The 26,848-nt window shown below is 52.9% G+C and overlaps 1 protein-coding gene across 4 annotated transcripts in view; it reads right to left on the minus strand.

Moving 5' to 3' along the window:
* DIS3L2 (DIS3 like 3'-5' exoribonuclease 2) overlaps window positions 1-26,848 on the minus strand; it is a 194,176-nt gene that overhangs the window by 1,452 nt on the left and 165,876 nt on the right. For all 4 annotated transcript variants that reach the window (XM_063339888.1, XM_063339887.1, XM_063339889.1 and 1 more), the window contains 6 exons: window positions 9,507-9,690; window positions 8,227-8,313; window positions 3,493-3,640; window positions 3,091-3,221; window positions 2,747-2,851; window positions 1,925-2,026 (listed from right to left, as the gene is read on the minus strand). In XM_063339888.1, coding sequence (XP_063195958.1) covers window positions 1,925-2,026; window positions 2,747-2,851; window positions 3,091-3,221; window positions 3,493-3,640; window positions 8,227-8,313; window positions 9,507-9,690 — 757 coding nt within the window. The remainder of the gene's footprint in view (window positions 1-1,924; window positions 2,027-2,746; window positions 2,852-3,090; window positions 3,222-3,492; window positions 3,641-8,226; window positions 8,314-9,506; window positions 9,691-26,848) is intronic.

Genomic DNA, 26,848 nt, shown 5'->3' on the forward strand with positions numbered 1-26,848 from the left:
ATAACCTTGTCACATCCTTCCCAGCTCATCCAGTGCCGGCCGCTCCAGATTAATCATTCAGAACAGGAAAATCTCATTGAGACTTAAACGTATCAAAGTGGCCAGTGAGGAGCAAACCACAGGGAAATCCTTTTGCAGACGGTTGCCCAGATGGCTGCTGGCTATCTAGCACCAGCTGCCTGCCCGCCCCAGCTGGCAAGAGCATGGGGGGCAGTGGCCATGGGGCAGCCCCCCACATCTGAGGGAGTCAAATGGGGATTATCAGGGCTCTCCCTTACAACCCTGCCCCATCCCTTTGCTGAACCGCTGGGGAACAGCACAATTTCACATCAAAACCCTCAAGTCTTAGATCCACTTCATACTCAAGCCCTGAGTGATGCCCACGGAGGTCCTGGCCATCTCCTGGAGCTCGGGGAGAGGTGGGGGCAACACCTCCCCTCCGTGGCAGGGACAGTCAGCACAGACCCCTGCATGGCTTCCCACAAACAGCCTTCCCCGACGTTCCTGCTATCCGGCCAGGCTGAGCCAAACCGGGAAGCGGAGGCCAAGTGCTGGGACCAGGTGGGCAGCTGAGGGGACTCGGTGCCATGGGGTGTCTGGGTGACATTTCCCGTGGTTCAGCATGGCTCCCTGGGATCCGGTTCATCCCAAGGCTGGAGGTTTATCGACTTGGGGATCTGCTGGCTGGGAGGACAGCTCAGAGCCTGCTCCCAGGGGAGTGCGCCGGTGTTTTCTTAGGAGGTGTGGAAGGTTCGTGGAGGAGTTTCCTCTACTGCCGAGTGTTTGCTTAACCAAAATGGGCCCTGCTCATGCTGGGGCATCATTTTTCATGCGGGTCCCTGCTAGGGTGTAAGTGATATCCGCTCCGGTAGGAAAGGAGGAACTGAGGCCACTTCGGGCCGCATCCAGGGGCTTCTCTGAGCCAAGCTGAGAACGGAGCGCTCAGCTTCAAAGGGAGGGAGGGGTGCAGAAACGCTTGCAGCAGCCGGAGAGCTCAGCCAGTTCTGGCTGCAACACCTCCCCTGGGAAGGAAAGGGCTCCCCAGGATATGCATCATACAGCTGGGGGGGTCAGCCAGCCCTGTGTCAGGACCCCTTTCCATCCAGCCCCAGGTGGACAAGGATGGGTTGCACTGGCCTTGGTTGGAAATGGGGTTTAAACGCAGAGTCCCCGGGGCGGTGCAGGGAGAAGTTGGGATTCATCCCTCCTGTCCCTGCCCAGGCAGCAGCCAGGGATCGCAGGAGTCAACACAGCTGTGATTTTATAGCGACGCCAGACAAAAGTTGGCAAAGAAGCACCACTTAATCAAGCCAGACAAATGTGACTGCTGCCTTTGATTGAGTTACCAAGTTAATAGATGACAGGGACACAAGAGAGAGATCTCTAGATGCTGTTAAATCATTTGACACTGCATCTCAGGAAGTCTGACTTAAAAAATTCCTCCTAATTGGGTCTCAACCCTGCCACAGGGATGGAAACCCGAAGGAAGGGCCTTGCCACCGAGGGAGCAAGGTATGCCAGGATGGGGGAAGGGTCTAGACAGGCGCTGCCTTAGGCCTGATCTTACTTAACATCTTAATTGATAATCTGGAAGAAGGAAGTAAACAGCATGTTAATTCAATTCCTGGAGGAAACTGAATTGGAAGGCAGGGCACACAGCAGGCAGGACAGAGTCTGAAGGCCGTGGAGGGGTCAGATGTGGGGGCAGCGATGAGATAGAGCGGGGCTGGATGGCAGAGGAGGTTGAGGCTGAGATCAGGCTTGTTGGGGAGGGGACACAGAGGGAGAGCAGGACCTGACAGCCTGCGAGGTAGTCCTATGTTCCAGAGCTGGCCCTGTGGAGACCACAGGATCCACCTGTTGCACACAGCCTCCATGCCAGACCTATGGTGTTGTGAGCCTGTCCTGTGCTGGGGAGTCTTACCTGGGGCACAGATTCCTGCTCCAGTGTCTCCGGCTCCCACATGAGTGTCAGCTCCGGCTTCCTTCCCACCTTCTGGAAGTGGAAGCCCAGCAAGGGCAGTGCCTGCAGGCAGGGAGAATGTTTGGAACAGCCTGTGGCCCTGGCAACATTCCCCCACTCAGCTCTCCCCCCGACTTCGCCTGCGGATGGGGACGATATTGCTTTTGCCCGGCACGCTGCCTCTGCAGCTCTTTAACAACCGGGATGCAGCAGCCTGTGAGCCTGAGCCTAGCACGTAAATCAGGGGCTGCTGTGATACACAAACAGCCCATATATCATGCTATATGCCCTGTTTAAAGATGTCATTGCCAGCCATATAACCAGGTTATTAAGAGAAGATGCTGTCACTAACCGCAGGTGCTGGCCAACAATGGTGCTGTCACAACCCCAGATATACCATCTGATTAAATGAAATGAAAACCAGCCTCTCTCCCTTTCCTTGCTTCAGTCCCATGTTGATCTCTGTTCCCCCAAATCTGCCTTTATTCTCTTTTAACTAGACCAGATCACCCCCAGCATATAGCGGGGAGAAGCTGGTCCTCGGAGACTGGGCTGCTCCAGACCCCTCCAGCCCCTCACGCCTGCCCGGGGGCTGAGGGATGGGGGGGAAACCCCAGGAAGGCTCCCTTCCCTCCGGCCAGCCCAGCTCGGGTGCAGCTCTGCCAGCTGTGGGGCTGGCACAGAAGGGCACTGGGACAGCCACTGCCTCCGGTGATGCCAGGCTGCTGCAGCCCTCTCTGGTGAGACAGTGTTGGCACCATCTCACACTGGTGAGGTACTTACATTGCAGTAGATGCGCTTCTGGACTCCAAACTTCAGCACCAGGACATCAAAGGCCTCGTTCAGGACACCCATCACCATGGCCTCTGACTCCAGAGGACCACACTCCTGCGAAGAGACAGGGCTGTCACTACACCAGCATCCCCCATCCGGCCATTCCTAAAGTGGGGCCAATATCTCCAGGTCCTGGAGCTCTGGCAGTGGTGGTTGCTCAGTGTGTCCCCTCACGGTTTGCCTTCCCCAAGGCCAGCTGGGTGCCCACGCAGCCTGCTGTCTGGTGGCATCTAGGCTGAGCCTTCAATGGGAAATCCAGAGATGCCCGGGGGGAAGACAGTCTTGGCTCCTACCCTGACGAAGATGCTGAAGAAGAGGTCAGCGCTGAGCTCCTGCACCCTCTTGGAAGCCATCTTCCGGTCGTTGCAGTGATCTGCCTGTCTCTGGATGGCCTCCTTCTCCATCTTGATGGGGGAGCTGGCACCTGGGAAGGGGACAAGTGACAATGACACGCTCCCTCCTGCTCCAGAGCCACACCATGGCACCCTGGACCCAGATGCCCAGCTCACCTCCATGACCCTGTTATTTGAGGGCACCCACGTGCCACGGAGCCACCCCGTGGGACGCAGACTCCGAGCACCCAGCACCTGTGGCAGGCAAGGCAGGGACCCGGGAGTCCTGCCTGTGCTGGGCACAGCCACCCCCTCCCCTCACAGCACCCAGAGCTGCTCCGTAAGCGGCCGGGCGGCACCCACCGAGCGAGGCGGAGAGGAGACGGTGCACGATGACATCTGCGTAGCGGCGGATGGGCGAGGTGAAGTGCGTGTAGAAGGGCACGTTCAGGGCGTAGTGGCGAAAGAGGGTCTCGTCCTCCAGGACGCCAGTGCAGAAGTAGAGAGCCATCTGAAAGGGGTGAGAAGCGAGGGAAGGGGGTGAGTGAGGATGGTGGCAGGACCAGGCTGGAGGGGTCTGTGTCTGCCAGACGGAGCTCCAGCAGCTGATGGTCCTTCACCTGCTGCTCAGTTTGGGCTGCACAGGGACAAGGCAGGTGCTGCAGGAACTCAGCACAGTGCAGCGAGCTGCTGGCTGGCAGCTGACCCTGCCTGGCCCCAAGGATTGCATCAACTTTCACAGCACACATGGATTTAAGCAGTCTCTTGCTTCTGCTCAGGCCCTAGGGCTTGTTCACCATCCCCCTGTCTTCCAGGGGAGAGCCCAGCCTGTCCTGTGATGTCCCCGTGGATGCTCTCCCAACAAGGGATCTTGCAGAGCAGCTCCCATGCCAGGTTCTGGGTCCGGCTGCTGGCTCCGCACACCCATTGCACCTCACTGGGGAGCACTGGGGGCTGGGATGAGTGTTCCTCGTTCACCGAGGAGGAGACAGCCCTGCTGCTCCATCCCACAACCACAGCTGGGAAGCCAAGCGGCTGGGCTGCCCGGCTCAACCAACACCGGGGCCACGGCGGCACCGTGCTGCCCAGCAGCCTCTTCAGCGGGAACCTCTCCTGGCTGCGCCACCCCTGTTATCCCACACGTTACAGCTTTTATTTTTACATCTGGGAAACACCAGCCCTCGGGGCTGGGAAAATAACGGGGCCGAGCCCAGGCGGGGAGGGGAGGCTGTGCAGGTCAGGGGGGTTGCGGCAGGGTCACAGCACAGTGGCGATTGAATGAACCCGTTTAAAAATTAGAGCAAGTGATTTAAAAAAAACAGGAGTAGCCAGCTCTGATTACAGAGCCGTCCTGGGATCCACGGTTTGGGCAGCTGTATCCTCCGCTTTCTGACCCAGCGGCACAGCCAGCTCCTGCTGAGCAGCACCGCACTGATCCGGGCAAGTAAATAGAGCAGGTTAAAAAAAGCAGCATCGGTCCCGGCCTTATTATGAGACCCAAGAGCTGGGATAGGAGCCGTGGCAGCTGCCAATTTCCACAACCCAGAATTAAATTGTTTCTGATGGACTCCATGAAGTACAGTCTACACTCAATTAGCTCAGCTCCCACCGAACAAGGCTCTGCGCGGCCGGGCAGGGAGACACGCCGAGCGCTGGAGGCTGCTGCGGGACATGAGTGCCCTTGTGCAGACAGACAGCATGGGATTACAAGGGGTTTACAGCACCTATGCCAGGCTCCCAGGCAGAAGGGAGGAAGGTCCCTGCAATGCCAGGTAGGCAGAGAGCTGAGCATAACCATTTGATGGCACAGGTCAAAATCCCTGCTATGGGAAAGACACTGGGAAGGGCTCATCCCTTCCCTATCTATCTGCCCAGCAGCACAGGGCAACCCCTGCCTTGTTTTAAGTTAGAAAAGATGCTGAAGGTCCCACGCTGCTTGCTATTGCCTGGGACGCTTCTTCCTCATGGATGTGCTGGCAAAACCCAGCTCCATTTTTGACACCCTCTTGGTAGCTCATGACCCTCACAAAGTTGGCGTCAGCTTGGGTATCATAGCAAAAATACTCCTATGGGCTGCAGTAAGGTTACACACTGCAGGGAGCCCAGTCTGACACGTATCTGATACCCATCCTTGCCACCATGACAGCGTTACCCAGTGACACCAGCCTGGCATAAAGCAGATGTTTTCTCATTAACAGATTTGACTCACAAGTGGTCTCAAATCCCCAGGGTTTGCCACGATCCCTGGAGAACCACAAGGAGCTTGGAAATAAATCAGCCCCAGCCAACCAGGGGCGGCTTTTGCTCTCACGGACAGATTGAATCCCCGAGTGACTGAGCCCCTGAAAAATGATATGTCGCTGCTCCTTCATCTGTTACGAGGCTCCTGGCATGGCAATCCAGGCACTCCCCCAGACACATGCATTACCAGTTCCTTCCCATCTCCCTCTTCCTACAAGAAGCCGATGTCTTGACCAGCATGCAGCAAAGATGGAAGAGGCAGGCTTGGTGCAACCGCGTGTTAAACCTGTGGGCAGCTCGTTTTGGCTGATTTCAACTGCAGCCTTGTCCCTGAAACACCAGCTTTATCACTGGGAGCTGCAATGCATGCAGGGATACGGGTGACTCCTCCGTGCCCTGGGCCCAGACGGTCTCGCCATGCCATCTGTCAGAGCAATGGCCCAGTCCTTGACACGGGCACGGGCCCCTGTGTGGCTGTGCTCTGCAGCTGCCAACGCTCAGATCTGTTCCCTCCCCAGTGAGGGACCGTGGTGTCCGGGGACACGGGCAGGATGGGGCCAATTCTCCCATCTGTTCTAATACTGGTGGCAGACAGCAAAAAGTCCTCCTTCCCAGAAAAGCTCCTTCCATTTAGCTGCCTGCCCTTTCAGAAGGGCACTGACACGGCGTTAAACTACCCCTCCCCTGCATGCAGCAGTAGAACACCAGTGGGAATCTGAACTGTTCGGGATTTTGGGGAGCTGTGAGTCCACCCCGCAGTGAGTGTGGTCAGGGACCAGAAACCACAGAGAGCAACACTGATGTCTCTCACCCCCACAGTGCCGTGGTCCTTCCTTATGGACTGGAGGCTGTATGCACCCACCGCCACGAGTACAACCTGGGTCAGATTGGAAAGAAGCCCTAAAGACAGGAGGGGAGCGTCTGCTCACCTGGCGGGGGGCTTGGGGCAAGTCTGAAAATCTATTTCCAAGCTAAACAATAGTTCAGCAAATGGTCAACTGCATAAGCTCAGCCCAGGATCAAGACAGATTTCTGCGTCTTCTCACTTCCAATAATGAGAGCACACCATCACGCGCGGCAATGCCATCCTGCCGGGGAATGCTGGCAGACAGGAATGCCAGCAGATGGGAATGCTGCTCACCACCCAGACACAGGCTGCCCTGCAGGGCTGATGGGCTCAGCTGTAAACCGGGTTTTGCCTATTACGGGAGTGTGCCAGACAGCAGGTTTGCCAGGCGTGAGTGGACTGCACAGCACACCTGAACTCACAGGCACCTTGGTCTTCTGATGATGAAACGAATCTAGTTCCTGCCAAAATCATATCTCATGGAATATCTCCTTTAAAAGTTCCTCTTTCTTCTTCCCCAAACTTCCTGCCTGGTATCTACTCTGCAGAAGACTCCACCCCAAAACCTTGATACCTGTTTTGCATATGGATGTGACATGTATTCACAGGGCTAAATCTTAACAAGAGCCACTGGGAGGTGTCTCAAAGTACACCCACCACTTCTCAGACCACAGCCTCAGGAGACCACACAGGCCAAATTTCAGCAAGTCAGCGGGTCCCCAAAAGGCTCATCTTCTCCTTGGTGCCAGGGCAGAACCAAGTTGCCTTCTCCTTGCTCACCCCTCCTGGCCCACCGCCAGGCTTGCTCCAAGCGCTGCTGCTGGCAAAGCTCAGGCTTGCACCACAGTCAGCAGGACTAGAGAGGGATCCCAGAGAACGAATGTCACCAGAGCGTTCACCTGTTAGCACCTCCCACCAGAAAAAGAAGATGTGACAGAAGGGACCAGGACAAGACAAAGCAGGACGTGGGATCTAGCACAACACAGCCAGCTCCAGAGGACACTCCCTGCACTTTACAGAGGAGCACTCCTGAGCAGGACACATACACGAGGGGGTGATTTACTGAACGGCTTCAGCCCCCAATCCCACTTGCAAGCAAGCATTGAGTCACTAAAGTACAGCAGGACTTCAGGCAACTGCTAATGAGTAAATGGAGCAAATAAGCTAATTAGAAGAGTGACAGTCAAATGAGTGATGTTGGGAAGATGATTCATTCCTGCAGCGATAAGCAGGCCACAACAGAGAGACCATTTCAGGAACGTGCCCCTTCTTCCTGTGGGGCTGGACTACCCTCAGAAGAGGCTGTGCTATGCCCAGCTGCAAACGTAGAAAGGAAGATGCTTCACAAAAACTTTTTTTGATGACGACAAGCACCCAAAAAAGTATACTGAGCTGCAGATGCACCAAGCACGACAATCAGTGTGAGCAGCACAAGCCTCCATTGCAGAGACCTTCACAGAAGGTCGCTTGGTCTGGAGGGAGACCAAAGGGTTTCCAGAGCTTCCATGCTCCTAAGGGCATGTGTCTGGGCACATTATCTTGCTTTAAGGCCAGTCCCACACCCCTACCACATCCTCACTCTTGATTCCTTCTTTGGACCAGTTGGGATACCATGATGCGAAGAAATGGCACAAATAGGAACCATGGAGCCCGCCACCAGCTCTTCACAGAGCAGGCTCGGTCCTTGTGACTCTGCTAACATCCCGCGTGCAACTTCAAGGGTGAAACATCCCAACCAGCAATAACAGGGACACCATGGGGGGCAAGGAAAAACTCAGCCTGACCCCACCAGCCAGTGAAGCTCTGTTGTCCACGGGATACCCCCACTGCCTGGGGCTGGAGGCACTGGGGGAAGCTGCTGGCAGCCCCACAGCAGCGTGTTCAGCGTCCATTCACTCTCCCTCTACATAAGAACGAGCTATGGTAACGCAGAAGGGGTGAGGGTCGAAGATGGAGCCACAGCAGACAGCTACAGCCAGATGTGTCCGACAGCACAGTGCTTCTCTCACCTGCATGGGTCTGGAGAACATGTTGGTCAGCACTTCTTTCCTGGCTTCAGAGTATTTGTCAGCACCAAATGTTTCATTTAAGCTTTTCTGGAGGAGAAAAGAGAGAGAGCATTCAGTGTTGGCAAGCTACGGTGGTAGGGGGACCCAGGCAGACCTTACTGGGGCAAACAGCAGCTTGTCAGAGCCAAATTCCTCCTTCCCCTGCAAATCTCCTCATAAACCAAAAAGTGCACGTGAAAATGGGTTTTCACTCTGGGTCCAGCAGCCCCGACAGGATGGCACACACAGCCCTGAGTGTTGACTCGCCTCCCAGGGGCAGCAGTAGGGAGCACCCGGGGCACGGGGACCGCTGCCTCCGTCCCCAGATGTGCAGCATGCGAGAGCGCCCATAGCCCCTTTCCTGACCCGTGCCTGGCTCCTGTCCAGCTACTGAGAGCTTCAGCGCACGGACTAATGGGACTCTGGGGAGACGTGGGTACAGGAGGTCACTGCCTGGGGCTAGTGGCGAGGCAGGGCTGGAGGGTTCAAAGTGCAGGAGAGGAGCTGAATGCGCAGCCCCACGTGTGCCAACACAGCCTCGGCGCAGCCAGCAAGAGGGGAAAGCAGCCCCAGCCGACAGAGGGGTGTGCGGGAGGCCAGCGGGGATGGGATTAACAGAGGATTATCCACAGTCCAGTTGCGGTGAGTAAAGAAAATCCTGGAACCTGCGCTGTGCTGTTCAGCTGGAGTTCAGCCTCAGGACACGCTCGCTGGAGGATCGGTCAGATACCTCCCGTGCTGCCTGCCTCTGACCTTTCCCAGCACCGCTCTCCAGTCCTTCCCAGTCACCCCGCTCCCCACCCTGCCCTCCCCGAGACCTTCAGCAGCCCAGACAGAAACAACCCCTTGCAGAGCTATTTTTCCTGTGGTACAGAGAAAATGCCCTGCCCAGGATCTGCTGAGAGAAGGAAGAGAAAGGAATTGTGGGTGTCCCAGTGAGTGTTCCTGCACTGAAACATCCTTCCCATTGCAGAGAGGGCAGCACTGGGGTCACTTCCAAGGTCCTCCTTGCTCTGCTGTAAGATCATGCACAACATGTCTAACCGGGACAGGCTGGGCCACCCTTGCCCAGAGCTGGTGGGGTCAATAGCAAGTGAGGGAGGTGGTTTGTTTTGGCATGGGATAGTTGTCAGCTCTGCTTGGGCAGGGGGAAGACAGGGAATAAATCAAATGCTGTTGCAAACACGCCACCACACAGCTGCCCACCCTTTGCCCCCACAGCCCGGGGCCATGGCACTCACATGCAGGCTCCCCGCGCTGCTGAAGTCAATGTCAAGGCCAACTTGGTTGCAAAACTCCATGAGGTCTTTCAGCAGCTTGGTTTGGGGTGGGGGGTGGCGGCGAAGCAGGGCCTGCTCGGGGAAGGAGCGGTAGATCCGGTGGGCCACGGCCATGTTTGCGAGCAGCATGAACTCTTCCACCAGCCTGCAGCACGAGAAAAACAACCCCGGGCCCCGGTTAGAGAGAGGAGTCCCTTGGGAAGCCAAGCCAGTCCATAGTGATGGGAACTAATATGACACGGGGGGACGGGGGAGCAGCTCGTAGTTGCTGTTATGAGCAAAGATTAGATGTGAGACTGCAGCAAATCCCCCTCCAAATTCTCACTTTCTAGCTGAGGTTTCCCTGGGGACTCAGAGCAAGACGTCCTGCTGGCGCAGACAAGCAGAAGTCAGTGATAAATTGACAGCTTAAATTAGGATAAAATAATCTCCCTTTAGGTCATTTTATCTCCTGAAACGCTCGACAAGCAAAACAAACACTGTGTGAGAGATATCACGGAAAACAAACATAGATCGCTGTCTTCCCGGGCCAGAGAAAACAGCATCTCGCTTGCCCCCCCCATCCCAAGCTCTACATGTGTGGTCAAGCCCAGCCACCAAGCCCGGGCTTTGCGCTGGGCTCCCACCCAGAGCAAGATGCAGCGCAGTCCCTGAGCAGGACAAGCCACCGGCACAGCTCGCTGCAGAGCCGCCTCCGGCATCCAGGCGATGGCAAGGACTCTGGGGGGTCCTCCATGCAACCTGCAGACTGCTGGGGGTACCCCAGGCTGGGGTGAGCGCCCCCCTGCCACCTCTGAACATACGGGCATCGAATGGAAATCTCCGGGGCTACACACTGCAAAGAAAAGCAATGCCGGCGCTAGAGACCATCTTCGGAGCATTTATGGGTTGTGCTACCAGCTGTAGGGCTGTGCCACAGGAGACTTGTTTAACTGGGCTCAGATAAGCAGAGAGATGTGCTTAACTGGGCTTCCTGCTATTTGCTGCATGTATTCCCAGGGCTCCTAACTGGTGCTAATTGCCAAAAAAGATAATAGATTTACAGAAGTAACCTCATCCTCCAAGCAATGCCTGAGTGAGCCGCCACTGATTATGCCGGCTCAGCCCTGTGGCTCCTGCAGGCAAAGCAGCGGTTTTGCAGGGCTGGCTGGGGGAGCCGGGATGGAGCTGGTGCTCTTGCAGGTCCCGGCCCTGGCCACCGCTGGGTGAGATGTGCAGGGTGCTGTGCTCCCAGGGCCCTTGCTGCAGCAGCGATGCGTTCCCAGCCTGGGAGTGCTTGCCAAGAACTCGAAAGAGAAAGGAAATAAAGACAAATCCAGAGGAAGAATAAGCACCTGACGGTGATAATCAGCGGTGGAAATGTTCATCTTTAATGGGATGGAGCTCCCTTAATAAGAGCCTTGTGGGTTCCCCCAGAGTGTCTTGTGCCAGAGGCCAAATACTCCAGACCCCACAGGGAGGGCAGGAGGGACACCCTCGTGTGGGGGCAGTGTGGGAAGGGATGGGGAGCAGCACAGCCCAAGTGGGAATGGGCCACCCATCCTGTCCCCTGAAACACCTGCCCATAGGCGGTTGCTACCAGAAGGGGAAGGGCTGGGTCAGGAGGTGGGCAACGCGCCCACAGCCCGGCATGGGAGCAGGGTCTGTACACGCTCATGACCGACAGCTTCCAAGAAGGTCGAGCCAAGCTCTTGCTGCTCCTGTGCAGCTAAGCCAGCAGATGGCAACATCGGTCCCTCTATGGCCACCGGCACTGGGGGGCTGTGGGACAGCATGGCCCAAGGGTGCTGGGCACCCCGGCTCCACAGCACCCAGGGATGGGAGGCAGGGAGCAGCACCCGGCGGGTTCCGGCACGGCCATCCCCATCTCCTGGGTGCGGGTGGACCCACCAGCTCTCACCCAGCTGTTGCAGTGCTTGTAGACTGCACGTGGGGAACAGTGGCCCGAGGACATGTGCGAGGTTCTGCCAGCCCATGCTCATACCTGGGAAGCCCTTTCCGCCCCAGCCAGCTCGCAGCAAGGCACAGCAAAGAGCACGGGCTGCGAAAGGCAGCACCTCTCCTTCCTGTGGGCTGTGGTGCAAAGAAAAAGAGAGACATTTCCTGCGCCAGCCCCAGCTACAGAGATGCATGTGTGGGCAAAGGCTGGCCATGGATGGAGTCCTTGTGCCTCCCTCAAAATGTGGCCTCTACAGAGTGTGAGGCAAAGCCATTTTTAAAGACAAAGCAATAAACAGCCGTGAACAGCATCTCCTCTTCGTCACCGGCGCAACCTGCCTATCTCATGTCCTAGAGATGAACACTCTAAGTGAGTGCTGAAGCAGCCCCTGCCATTCCTGCTCCCACGGCGCACTAGAGTGTGAAGCCTTTACCTGTTACCTCCAGCAACACTTCGGGCTGGATGCAATTTCCACTTCACTATTAAGTTCTGTATTTTGTTTTACTATTTTGGAGCTTGAGGCTTTTCAATCTTCCTGGGGATAACCTTGTTCTGATATTGCAGGTAGCACTGAGTTGAAGGTCCTGAGAACCCGCCTGCCAGGGATGCTTTTAGAGCTGAAGGAAAACTAACAGCACGTATATCCTGCTTTGCTCTGCAAAACCCCATCCTCTCTCCCTTCAGCACACCCACACCTGGAGCACCAGCCCCAGACGGCATCCAAGACAGCCCCCATCAAAAGGAGGTACCCAGCACACGGTTGGATTGATTGCATGGGCAGGAAAATCTTATCAGGAAGTACCCAGGAGCTTTGCACCCACGTCAGGCCGTGCAGAATGTGACCACAGATATACAGAGAGAAGAAGCTACCTACTCTTCTTGCTTGCTCACCCAAAGGCAGAGGAAGGCTTCAGGAGACATGGCTGCGGTTTGGGCTTCCCAGGAGCAGATAACGCAGATGAGGTCGGACACTGCCCTGTATCCAGAGGGAAGAGAAGCCCCAGGACCTGATGGGTCGGCTCATGTCAGCTCAGGTTAATGAAGCACAGTGGCCCAGGGAGGCTCGCTGCCCTGTGGGTTGATGCCAAACACCCTGCAGAGATGGAGGGTCCTTGCCAGCTCTGGATCACCCAGGGGTCACAGAGCTGCTCCCCACACGCACCCCATCGCAGCAGCCCTGCAAGTGTGAAAAGGATGAACAGCGTGGGGCTGCTCCGTGCTAAGTCCTAGACAGATTTGTTTTAAACATCAAGATTTAGTCCCCAGGGAGAAGAAAGCAGCTTCCAGAAGGGCCAGGTCATAGATGGGCTAATCCAAAGCATGTGAGAGCCTGCCGGGGTCAGAGGGAGCGGGCTGAGGACAGTGAAGGAGCTGGCACCTGCACCCAGAGTTAAGCTGGGTCACCTCTTCTGCAGAGGAACGGGGTCTGTGGCTCAGGACATGAGGAGGGAGCCAAGATCTGCAATGAACAGTTTAACGTGGCGGTTTCACTGCACCTAAAAGGAAAACCTCATTCCCATTGAGACTCTGGACGGGACGTTGGAGACTCAGGAGGATGAGCCAGGACTGAGACAGCCCATGAAGCCGGCAAAGCTTTGGGTGCTGCGGAGCAGGAGGGCACAGCAAAGGCATGTGGCCTTTTAGCTGCACTTTTAGCTAGCGTCCTCCCCAGGGCTTCAGCTCGGCCAGCACTACGCCGCAATTTGGAAAAAAAGCAATGGATGCGGAGGCAGGCGGGAACGAAGGCTGGTTGGCAGCGGCTGGGGGCCAGACCAGCAGCTGGCACCGGTGTTACTGGGAGCTGCGCTGAAGGCCTGCTAACTTGTCGGCAGGTCAAACAACAAGAGGTTCGGTTGGTTTTTTTTTTCTTTTCTTCTTAAAACAGCCTAGCTCGGAGTTTGGCTCGGTGTGGCTGGCAGACGGGAGTGCAAAGAAAAATATTTCATGGCTAAAAAAATGGAGACAGAAAGACTGGTCCATCTGAACGCGCGCTGAATGAATCCCATGTGAAATGCATTCTAACGCCATCGCTAGAGTTTCCTCTGGATTAGCTGAGCTATCCTTGGCTCCCGGCTCCATAAAATCCCATAAACAATCTGATCTGAACTTTTGCCCTTTCTGTGCTGATGCGAGGTTTCCTCCGCCATCCCGTGGGGCGCGCTGGGGGTCAGCAGGTGGCTGTCCCTCCCGTCGGTGCCTGCAGATCCCGGCTGTCCTGCTCACCGGAGCTGCAGGAGGGAGCGTTTCCAAACCTGTTCCATGCATCATTTAACATGTGCACATGCAAGAGGGAGGAGAGGGAGGGGCGGGACGGCTTGTGAGCCCTGTAACATGTGTAAGCATCTTCTGCCGGCTCTTTCAGTACCCGGGTTTTGCTCATGAGTTATGGGCTTGGTGCAGGAGTTAGTGGGTGAAACTCTATAGCCTGCCTTATGCAAGAGGTCAGCCGGAGTGTACCGTTTTCGAAAGCATTCGCCTCTGAGTTTCAAACGTGATCGAGGCATGCCGGCTCCTACATCCCACTGACTGATGGGGAGATTTCAGGCTGAGATGCTCTTAAACACAGGGCTTGGTGCTTTTCAAAGTACCTTAAATGATGGTCTTGGGTCCTGTAGGCAAATAGCCACCTACGAAACCTCCTGAAGAGGACTGCTGACGCCTTAACGGCCGCCCCAAACCCACGCTACTGGGCTGTAACTCTTCTCGCACGGCTACTATCAGAGCCAAACATCTGAGGGACAGGGGAAGAGGAGCTGCACATTCAGATCCTGGAATTGCTTTAGTAGCAGCCTTACTACTTGCTCCATAAAAAGCCAGACCCTTCGCAATCTCTTGATAGCAACCTTGAAAAAATACTCACATCCTCAGCAAGGTGGTTGGTTGATGGCAAATAAAATATTTGTTTCTCATGCCAAATCTCCGCAGAGTGAAGTGGGGCAAGTAAAATGCATGTTTGGCTGCTTGTTTCCATGGCAATGCGGCCAGGCTATGCAGCAGCCATCGAAGTGCCCACTCTCCCTGATTAACTTGACAAATGACATTAGCCAAGCAAGGTTCGCTGCAAGGGAGAGACAAGGAGTACTTTGTTTGCAATCCAGTAAGTGCAGGAAGGAGGCAGGCAGCTCGGTTAAAGCGACGTGACATTAAAACATCTGCTGTTCCACCAGTGTAACAGACCCGTAGGCTTCAGCGCAAATGGCAGCCAGGTAGGGCTGCACAGACGAGAGCGGCTCTTCCCCCACGCCACCTTCTTCACCTCCATCCCCTCCTGCAAGATGTAACCACTGGGTGTATCCCAGGCATTGGAAATGTTCTCATACCTGAGGCACAGACTCAGAGATAAACCCAAAACACCACATAGCTCTCCCACGTCAGGGTTTTTCCTGCTATTGACAGGCTGGAGAAGTTGGTCTTTTCTTCACATGTAGCTCATTGTGGAAACATGCTCCCAAAGGGACAGAGCTGCACCGTCCTGAGCTGCAGTCTGAGCCCCCCTTCCAATGGTGGTCCCTCCAGTTGGGTGAGCTGCCACCAGGTAAATCCCAGCATCTTTCCAGCATCTCAGGCTTGAGCCAAATGTGAGCAAATAATTTCTGCAAAGGTTACCAAATTTCTTTCCCCTATCCCATGACAAAATCCCATCTGCTCCTCTCCACCTTGTCTCCCCCTCACAGCACTTGCTCCCTCCTGCACAGGGAACAAGGCTTTTGCTGTTCAAACTCCTTCCCCTCTCCAGATGGGTTTACTATCCCGGCTCAGCATGAGTCTGTGCTTTGACCAGCACTCAGAGCCTCTGGTTTCTCAACCCATAGCTACGTGTCTGCCTCAGGTGTCCAGCTCCATGCTGGCTCCAAATAGGGATAGGACAGCACCTCTACTCTGCTCTGGTGAGACCCTACCTGGAGTACCATGTCCAGCTCTGGAGTCCTCACCACAAGAAGGACATGGACCTGTTGGAGCGGGTCCAGCGGAGGGCCACGAAGATGATGAGAGGGCTGGAGCACCTCTGCTACGAGAACAGGCTGAGAGAGTTGGGGTTGTTCAGTCTGGAGAAGAGAAGGCTCCGAGGAGACCTTATAGCAGCCTTCCAGTCCCTAAAGGGGGCCTACAGGAAGGATGGGGAGGGACTCTTTACCAGGGAGTGTTATGATAGGACACAGGGTAACGGCCTCAAGTTGAGAGAGGGCAGATTTAGATTGGATATCAGGAAAAAATTCTTGACTGTGAGGGTGGTGAGGCACTGGCCCAGGTTACCCAGAGAGGTTGTGGATGTCCCATCCCTGTAGGTGTTCAAGGCCAGGCTGGATGGGGCTTTGAGCAGCCTGGTCTAGTGGGAGGTGTCCCTGCCCATGGCAGGGGGTCGGAACTAGATGATCTTTAAGGTCGCTTCTAACACGAACCATTCTGTGATTCTGTGACAGTAGAGCTTTGAAAGCATCACAGTTGGTTTGCATTTGAAACAAACAGTGCCATGGGAGGCTAGGGCTGAGAAAAGGAAGCCCTGGCGTGTTTGTGGGAGTCTGACAAGGCTCTAAAGACACTGATGGATATACGTCCCCTTTCTAAGGGCAGTACGTCGATGAGAGCCCTGGCTCTCTGCTGGTTTGAAGGGGATTATTGCTGCAGCGCAATCTCATAACAAACAAGAGATCTATAGCCACGTCCTGGGAATATGACTCTAAATCCTGCTGCATTCACCAAGAGAAAGTCACCTTCTGCAAAAGGCTGCAAACAGTCCTGTGCATGTCCAACAGCAGCAGCAGAATCAGCTGAAGGAAAACGCCAAAGAAACAGCATCACAGTTCAACCAACATACTCTCTCCAAAGCGTTAAGTCCAAAGATGCTGGACGCGGTATGACTTTTTCTTCTTTTCTTTAAATCATGTACGTTTATTTTTGATTACAGCTCTTCCATGAAGCAAAGGAACTTGAGAGGTTTCTATAAAAGCCCTTCTAAAAGTAACATTAGCTAATCCCGCATCTCCTGAAAGAGCAGCCAATGACAGAATAATGCTCTTTGGCGAGTAGCTGGACCGGTGCTTGCGATGGCTCTTTTCCATGCAAAATCCTGCAAGAATGGTGTACCGTCTTCCTGGTGACACTCTGCCTATCCAACGAACAGGACCATCTTCAGCCACTCACTCCAGAACAGCACTGCTGCTTGAAGAGTTATGAAAATCAAATCCCCTCTCATCCAAAAACTTGGATCGCAGTGTTATATATGAGCCTTGCAATGTTGGTGTGGAGCTCCCTTTGCCAACGACACTTGCCAAAAGCCCAAAAGCCCTACTTTTTTTTTGAAAGAAAAAGTAGTAAAAGGCAAGAACGCTGGCGGTTCCTGGCTTGATGAAAGTCATTTGTGCTCCTTTCGCAGCTAGCGGTCGCCTTGAACAAAGCATAGCTGAATAATGGAATTACTCCACTTTCTGAGATTGCTCAATTAGCTCTTGGTTAAAACTGTTAACATTGAAACTTGATGAGAATAGCAGCTCTGAGGCAGTTTTAGATTCATTTCTTACTAAACTAGAATGGCTTTTCCCTCTAATGAACTCCCTTTCCGGGGTATAATGAATGCCCTTTTTATTAGCTATGGTGCCTTCCCAGTAATAGATGCCTACAACACAAATGCATGGGAGGGTTTTCTGAATACAAATGTCACTTACTGGCCACTCTCACACCTTGAGGCTGGAGACACCATGAGACCACTCTCTTTGCTTTATCCAAATTAACTGCGGTACAGTGGAAAACCGTTTTAAGCTCTCAATACTAAAGCTGGGCTACTGAAGGCATTTGGCATGATTAGGAATTAATTGCTTAAAGCCTGATGTACTGGGTTTGCACACGGGGATTTAGACCGCTAGAAAAACCTCAACCATTTGCTTAAGTTCCTTTGAAACTATCGATGCCACTTTGCAGCCCCGTTACATAAAAGAGCTGACTTAATCTGGCAGCACGACGTCAGGCCAGACGTCGGGCGCTGAAGACGGCACAAGCGGCTGCGGAGCCTTTGGCACCTCTTGGTGCTCAGCTGCATGGATGGCAAATGTTCCCCACCTGGAGCACGGAGCTCCACAACATGCTCTGTGATTTGTATGGAAGGGATAAAGTCAACGCCCGCCCATCCCACCACCCTGATCCCATCTTGATCCAAGTGGCAAAGAAAACATCATGGAACTGGAGAGCGAGCGTTGCAGAGGACGCGATCTCTGCAGGCTGCGCCTCTTCATTAAATATTAATATGACTGCAGTCTGCTCCGTCTCATGCAAATTGGTGACAACCTTCAGACTCCTGCCATGAAGCTGAAATGCCCCTCTGTGCCAAAACAGCGTCTTCAGCTGCCACAGGCCAAGGATGAAAGCTGAGACCTGCACCCATGTGCTGGGCCACCCAGGACATGCAGGCACAACTTCAGCGGGCTCCCTCGGTCCCAGCTCTGGCATTCTCCACAATTCTCTCAGAACTATCACATCTTCAAGCCTGGGGCAGAGGACTTCACTCTCAGCATCGCAGACAGGGGAAGATCTCCCTCCAGGGATGACCTTCCCCTTTTTCCACAGGCTCCAGAGAAGCCCGCAGAGTGCCGCTTGCCCAGTGTGGGCACACAGCCCCGTGTCTACCCCCTCCCTGAAAAGCCTCCAGTGCTGCCGCTGCTGCACAGACCCCCCACCTCGTGCTGGATGTCAGCATCAAGGTGACGGTGCTGTTCAAAAGTCCTCCTTTAAAATAAAGCCCCTTCCCCCTGCCTACACATTTCTCCAAGGAGGAGATGATGGCAGCACTGGAAAGGGTGTGCAATCCCTGCGTTTAGCTCCAGGAGCTGTGCGACTGGGAATCCCAGCCTGACTCTCCATGGGTCTGTATCAGATCCAGTCTGTCCTTCCATGAAGCCACCAGCTTACCAGGATCTCGTCTCTCAGAGGGAGCTACGATGGCCAGGGCCCTGCTCCCTCTCTGCAGAGCGGCAGGGGAGGGATAAGCAGTGACCACTAATGCACGCAACTCAATGCCCTGTTCAGCATTTCATGGGGACAATCACCTCCTGGGCTGGCAAACCTTACTTTCAGGAACGCGTTAGGATGCTCCCGAGCAGGGATGCTGCCCAGGACCAGAGTATGGACCAGAGTATGGACCCGAGACAGTTTTCTCTGGCCCGTGGGAATTGCCAGTGGGCAAAAGAGCCTGGGTCTGGGATGGTGCAGAAGAGAGGGAAGATGCCTCACAACCAGCGCCCAAAGCAGGACTGGCAGTCCACATTCCTGAGAGGTGCAGCCTGATACGCCACTGGCTCCAAAAGCAGAGCTTATGACAAGACACATAATATTAATGTCATCCAGAGTCCGGCTAAGAGGGGAATGGAAAGAATTCCTGAAGAAATGCAGACAGACCCTCTCCTGACGGGAAAGTCTCTGGCCCCACACGTCAGGCCAGCACCGTCTGTTATCAGGCTGCATTTCGCACTGAAAGGAGGAAGCAGGAATGAAAAGCAGTTTTCCTTGCCGTTAAAAGTTTACGCAAGTGACTTATGGGTCAGAAAAATTAGCAAGTCCGTCACTGAGTGCTCCATACAGCAGCATGTGTTACATGGCTGCTGACCAGAAATGCCAAGACCCATTAGGTGAAAGCAAAGGGCAGCACGATGGAAAGTTAAAGATGCTTTTTGCCCATTTAATTAATTAGTCAGGTCTTTTTTCCATCCCCTGCAGCCTTCATTAATGTAACATTGAAGCGAAGGAATATTAACAATTCAGACAACACATTAATATTAACACAACACCTGCAAAATGCAAATGTAGAGTCCATTAGGTAAACAGATGATCTTAAGCCACTGAGGCAGAAATAACATTCTGACATTTCCTAGCACGAATATCCTGCAGAGATACTGTCCATCACTTCCACTCCATTAAAAAGCCATGGCCCCTTGTACGTAGGGGGCTCCTCATCTGTTACTAGTCCCTGAAAGGATGAGAAAAACTTACATTTCTGTTAAGACATTTGCCAGTTTCATATGGAACATGTCTTACTAAAGTCATGTCATGAACCAGAAAGTTCAAAAGGGATTTTAAAAAGGATTTAATCTCTGTGCTAGCAAGGGATGGAGATAAAACCTGAAGCTGATAGCTTGTAAATATTAACCTGCACTTCGGATTGCTCCAGAACCTGAGCTTTCTATTACGGTGGTTTAATCTGAGACAAGTTTTCAGTAAGGGAGAAACAAACAGTTAATCACCCAGAGAACTGATAGTGCCGTAGGGAGTCACAGACTGCTAGAACCGGCCTTCCTGTACCATGTTGCCCACCAGCTCTCCCAGACGTTCCTGCTGAGGAAACAGTCACACCGTGTGTGTGTTTCTCCCTTCAGTCTTTGGCTTTGATTTTTCCTGGCTTACCTGGCATTGAAGAGTTGATTACTCTCAAAGCAGAAGACTAACTGATGGACAAGGGGGAAATACAGAGGGGATGAACATCCCAGACTGGAAGCTTAGTCTGATATGACCAAGAACTGGGGAGAGCATCCATATATCAACCAGCATGTGACCCAGTACCAAACAAGCAGGAACCTGTAGAAGCTTGTGAAGAGATGAACAACAAAAGCTAGCCAAAAAAGTTCAAAAGACTGAACCCATGAAAAGTAATCTAAATAATTTGGCAGCCAAAGGCAGTGGTGGCACAACAACCCAATGTGTACCCCCGATGCTCATGAAGTGAAAGCCAGGCAGTGACTTGCAAAGTAATGCCCTCTTTTTCTGCAGGTCTCTGGTCTAACCTCCTGCTCAATGCACAATAACTTCAAAGTTGGATCTAGTTGGCCTTTTCCAGTTCAGTTCTAGCAATCTCCAATGTCAACTATCTCACAGCTCCTCTGGGTCCCGGTTCCAGTCCTTAACCACACTCCTAAGTGTTGTTTGGGCTCATAGGAAGAGACCTCCAGGAGGAGCAATCACTTGGACAGGCCAGCCTTTAGTAAGGGCCTTGCTGGAGGAGGATTGCTCAGGAGAAACTGGCTGCAGATCAAGGGAACTAAAGCAACCACCAGGACCACTGGTTCTGAGAAGACCCATGTCAGGAAAACACATTCAACCTAGCAAGCTCCCCAGTGGACAACACCCAAAACACAGCTGCTCCCTGGCTGTGGGATGCTCTGCTAGGGGTGGTGCTTTCCAGGCAGGGCCATGGCTGTGGCCGTAGAGCAGGGCTCACAGTACCGTCCATCACCCCTCTGCTTCAACCTCACATTTGCAGTTGTAGCACGGAGTGTGGGCAGGTTAAGGGGAATAGTTGTATCAATACAGAGTGAGGGATCCAGCTGGCTCTGGCTGTATTATTCTTGGTTTGAAATGACGGCGAAACACAACACATGAACCTTCTGGTTACCAGGACTTTCAAAGACATGGAAACCCTAGGGGGAGGGGAGCGAGCTACGGGGGACACGGGCAGCAGATCGGGGTTAAAACAACCAATAAAAGTTGGCAAGGGGATGAAAGGGAAATGGGCAATACAGGATTTGGGGGTGATGTTTTCTAAATAAGGACTACTGAAACACTCTGGATAACTTCTGCTTTCAGGCAGCCTCTTGGCAGATTAAAACGTCCCAGAAGGTTTTATATCCAGCTCCTACAATCTTAAACTAAATATTAGGTGAGAAAAACATGCTTCTAAAGAAAAGTCAGGCATAGCCCCAAGTGAAAAACAATGAGCAGAAGAACGAATGTATCGGGTTTGTTGAATAGACAATCAATAACAGTATTCTTTCCCAAAAATAAAGCCAAGGGAATGAAATGCAAAGAGATGAGCAGGATGGAAAAGCTGCAGGAAATTTAGGCAGTCTCCCCCCACATCTCCCCCAGGCAGGACTCTCACCCTGCCTGGCCTCAGTGGGCAGGCTTGGAGCTATGCCGTAAATTCCTGAGAGCGCCTTACCCCCTCTGCAGCGGGACAGACTCAAGGTACAACAGGTCTTTTCCATCTGTAACTTCTCTCTCTTAACTTTTATGTGCATCGATGCAAAAGCTATTTGATTTACTGGTGTAGGGGCTGTGATGAGCCTGGCTCGGTCTAAGGACAGCCTGAGGTTAAAGGCACCAATGCAATTTCACCACCCCATCCATACAAGAAAATGTTCAGGTCTGGATTTATAGCCACGTTCCAGTGAGCCCACGCACCACAGCAGGCTGAAATTAGCCTCATTGATGCAATGGGATTGAGAAGAAACGGCTAAACATCCTACCGGAGCTTGACACACAACAGGGAAAGCCAAGCGGCGAGGGAGCAGGCGCTGAATGGCACGCTTGCTGTCAGAGAGGAGGGAGCACAGTTGTGGTGACAGAGGGCTGTTTGTCTCCAGCTGGAGCTATTTACAGACAGACGGACAGATGAGGCAGTTTCAATGAGACCATAAGAGGTAAGGGTGGGTGGCACAGGACCTACTGCTGTAAGCAAGCAAGAATCACATCCTTAAAGCCCAGAGCTGGATACGAAACTTTCCAGAGCTGGATTAGTAAGAAAGGGTTTTATTTCACATCACAGTCCCTCTGTTGAGATCGTATAAAAGAGGGAACAAGCTCTGTTCACGCTGAGGTCTGCAAAACCTCACACGCTGCTGGGTGAAGGTAGCAAACGTCTCGAACCCCTGGCTGTCACAGCCAGCGAGCTAACCTAATTCCTCCTTCTAGCTCCTCCACTGACTTTTATGTTGCCTCAGATGCATCTAAGAGCAGAGGAACCAAAGCTAAATCCACCGTGATATCCTGAAACTGCTCCTTTGGGCCAGGGTTTTACTGGATCAAGGAAAATTTGGTTAAAATGAAGATACAGGTGTGATGAAGAAGAACTCTTGCAATGTTACCTTGCAGGCTCTGAACTGGGAGCTAGAGCCAGAGTTCAGCAGCACAGACCAACCTTCTGAAAAAATCTACCATCACCAAAAAGCAGACACACAGATCTGTCAGCACATTTCTGCTGCTGAAACCAACAGATCTCAGCACTGGATCGTGATAAGATTTCCAACACTGTCATCTTGCAGGGCCTTGGCAGTGCCTTTTAATCCTTGGAATAGGAGCATTTCAGGCATCAGTTCTTGCCTTTGCATATGAGCGTTGCAAAGCCAAAACAACAACCTCTCTTGGAGCACAGGGCATATCCTAAGATGCCCCGAAGCTTTCTTGTCCTACAGACATTGAGTAGTAATCTCCAAATGACAAAACAGAAATAAAACCATATATCCTCATGTTTTGGTGAGCGTCCAGTCTGGGCCTGACAGATACCTGGCTCCGGGTGCTGCATCTCTCAGGCTGCTTAACCCTTGAATGACCAGGGTAGCTCTGTACATTTAGAAGAAGGAAGAACAACACTAGATCCGCCTTTTGTTTGTAAATCACTATCCTGGATTGTATAGCAATGTCCCCCACTTTCCCAGTGCCCAAGTCTGGCATCACCAGGGCAAGCGACCACCTGGAAGTACCCTGCTGTTGGAAGCACAATCGTGGCACAGAAGGACTTCAGTAGTCAGATCTCTTATGGTGGTTGGACCCCAACCAGTCACATTTCTTCCGGGCAACCCAGTTTGTCATGCCTTCACGCTTGGCAGTCAAATGTGAATGACTTGGGTCCTAGACCTCTGTTTGGCCACTAGATCTACACGCTGGGTCAACTGTTTGCAAATCTGAGAGTACCAGCCTGAAACAGCCCACGTGGCTGGGGCGCACTGCACTCTCCAAGCTCAGACTGAACAGAGACCTCCTTTGTTCTTCACAAGCTCTGAAAATACTGTGAGATGGGAGTAGAGCAAGTGGCCGTGATGACTGCTGCCTCCCAGTAGGTCCCTGATGCTCTCTAGTCAAACAGGCGGGAACACACTGAGGAAGGTAAATGGGGTACCATGTCTTTCCTGGAGTACGACACCAAAATAGCTGCCCGGCTTTCTACCAAGAGTTATTCAATAACAACAGAGTAAAAGCTTTGGGACCTTCCTCCAACTGACCAACCTGTTAAATCCAGACAGCTGAGAAGGCCAGTGAAGCTCCATCAGATGCCCTTCACTGACCAGTTTCAGCAGGGGACAAACCCACTCAGAACCAGTGCCTGCAGCAGCAACACCGCGCCAAGAGGTGTTAAGAGAAAAGGGACGCACACGCTAGTTAAAACAGACAATCCAAGTACCCAGGAAAGGGCAGGGAGTACGTGAACATGGTAACCCACCACAGGGGGTTCAACAGCTTCTGTTATTGCCCACATTTCACATGTTCACTTACTGCTGTCTGGACATGACAGACACCAGCAACTTCCATGAATGCTTGTGGGAACGTGTCCCTCAGCAGCAGGAGAGGTACCAACCCCATTTCAGCCTGAGCTTGCTCCATAACACACCCAGACAGACCCCAGATGGAAAGGAAGCAGTTCAGGAGCAATGCAGGGATCGGCTGAAGCATGGGAAATACAGCTTATGGTACGTGCGATCCAGGCACTTTATGCCCTCTTTGAAAGCCACTCTCCCATTGTTATTTAACATCCTGCAAGTTTCAGCCAGAGACGCAGTCTCCCATCCGTGCCCCGAACTGGCCTGGGAATGGCTGGGAAGAAGAAAGGGAGCTTGAAATGAACTGTGGAAAGATTTAAGTGCTCTAACTGTTGCTTTCCAATACAATTTTCCACTTGGGGCAGGGGAAGGGAAGGAGGAGAGCCTGACAGCAGTTTAGAGCCAGTCACAATTGTGACAGGTTCTTCTTTTCCATTTCCAACCAGCTCGCCGGCAGAAGGAGCACTTTAACCTCCATTAATTATCACAGCCTTATTCCAGCCCAGGGTTTCAGCAGTGGCAAACTTAGGATCAGTTAGGAGCAGGTCCTGCCTCAAACTGTGCTCTTCAGCTCAGTGCGTAAAACTCTGTCATTCGTGGAAGCAAGAGCTACTGCAACTCTTGCCCTGCAGTACCTTAGTTTGCAGCTAAGGGCATCTCCCACGGGCAGCCCCGCTACTGCCAGAGAAGAGGATCGCACAAACGACTTCTTGCACTCCGGACTATAAGAACAGGTTAACAGCCATCTAACAGACAGATCTGTTGGACAACCAAGCTGTACGCACACACAAAAAAGGAGCTTAACAGGGGAATACATCACTTCTGCCTCCTCTCGGGCTCTCAGACTCCTGGTGCAGCTCTACCACCACGTGAAGTTTATTGCATTTATCAGTACTGATCATCGGACATGCAGCTTGGAAGTGTGCATGTGGTGTTTAGGGAGACACGGACAGCTCGAATACACACAGTCCTCATATAATTGGGGCAAAATTATTATGAAATATTGCTGTGTGGTTCCTCCCACGGCTTGGCTTCGTTACAAACTATCAAAGATCATTATAAAAAAACAGCCGTACTGCGATGTGCCTGTGCGGGGACTAAGCGTGCCCTAGCTCAGCATTTCAGCCCACGCCACCCTGTGTCCCTTCCTGCTCCGCTGCCAAAGGGACTGATCCACGCTGAGCTGGTCTGCCCCTGCCGAGACCCAGCCCCTGCTCTCCCCCATGCCCAGCGCCCGGCTGCAGGTGCCATCCCTTCGTGCTCAGTGATGACGAGATGTGTCATTCTCCCTTCCCCGGTGACACAAGACCTTTGCAGAGCTGCCCCCTCTGACACTCGTGGCTTGCAAGCCGCTCACAGGTATTTTTAGGATTACCCTTTGGCACTGAATAACGACAGCAGGGAGATGCTGCTGCTGGACCCAGACCTTCTCCTGGCCACCCCGCAGTCGCACCAGGAGATGCTGGTGAGCGGCTGTCTCTGGGTTTAGGTGTTTCATGGCTCTGAGCCGAAACCAAGCCTGGTCACGAGCAGTCATTTCCCCCCATTCACCGCCTGGAACAGCTGATGGCTCCAACCGTGTCAAATTTACCAGCATACAGCAGGTAAGGAGCAAGGCGGTGTGCCTGCGTGTGCACAGACATGTCATAAAGGAGGAGGACTAGCTGCGAATTCAAATTCAGAGCGATTGGGACGTATTGTGCCGGGATGCTGAGGTTCACACAGCAGCGGCAGCTCCACGTTCAGCTCTGAGTCACACAGGAACCAGCCTGAGGAGCAATTACTGGCGTACAAATGCTCTTGAGCTGCAACAAAAGGACAGACAGGAGTTTCCCATCAAAAACGCTTGAAGTCTTTTATCTCCCCCACTTAGGCTTGGGAGGATACTTCCTCCTGCTTAGACAGGCGAAGCCTCATCTGTTGGGGGGCCCGAGATGCTGGAGGGGAAGTGTCCAGTGAGGTGAATGAGGAGTGAGCAGCAGCCACCGCAGTACAGCTGGTTCGCCCTGCCAGCATCACCCCGCTCCCCTGCCAGCACTTGTGACAAGCCGTTCCTGTAATTCATCCCTCCTGACTCCTCTTGTCAAAGAAGATTTTCCTGAAATTGTCTGGGGCTTTGACCAGCCAAATGCACTTTTAAATCCAACTTCAGTCCTCTAGCTGCCACCTGCAAGCCCAGCCTGTGCTACTGAGAGCCACGGGGCAGGAGAAAACCCCTGAACCACAGCCTGCTCCGAAAACCAGGGCTGCAGGACTAACAAGCTCCCCACGCCTCGATCCTCCCCCCCAGCACCCTCGCACGCACACACGGGCTTTTTATTCCGGCAACCCCACAGACTACCCTAGGACTGAAAGGGAAAAACATTACAGCAAGTGCATGCCTAGATGTTCATTTTGTATGTGCTGACAGTCTCACTTTAATCCTACTTTCCACGTTTAAGGTGTTAATGGGAACCTTGATGCATTTCAGAGGGAATGCGCACGGATAGAAGATAGATGCGTGAAGTCTAAAACCCTGCTCCCAGATTTCACATCAAGTGCCGGATTTGTTTATATCCATATGATACAATCTCCATAAAAGCAATCAACCACCACTGAAAGGAGATGTTTCAATATCTGCACAGCCTTCACACAGACCAGGCATTAGGTTTGCTTTTATGATGCAGAATAATATAATGGATTCCTTCCACAAGTTCACAAATGTTGTTATTAAGTATTGCTTCTCTAATAAAATATGCTGCAACATACAGTAGTACATGATGTGGCATTTACACAAGTCTTTTCTCTATATAGGACTTGCTGGCTTTTAAACAAATCTGTCTCTTCTATACACTACAGAAGCACAAGATGAGTAATTATGTTCTCTGCTTAATAATGTTTTTGCACTGGCCAATTTAACAGCTAATCTCCACAAACCTCTGAGATAGTCCCCCAGCAGCTACATTTGCATGTTGTAATCAAGTCTTGCTATTAAATCATACTTTGCAACAATAGCTGAGCTGTCAAGTACAAGCAGCGGCTCTCGCGCTGGCACCATGCAGGCGAAAGCCCTGGATAAACACGCACAAAGC

The sequence above is a fragment of the Chroicocephalus ridibundus genome, chromosome 6 (assembly GCF_963924245.1).
Source record: "Chroicocephalus ridibundus chromosome 6, bChrRid1.1, whole genome shotgun sequence".
NCBI lineage: Eukaryota > Metazoa > Chordata > Aves > Charadriiformes > Laridae > Chroicocephalus > Chroicocephalus ridibundus.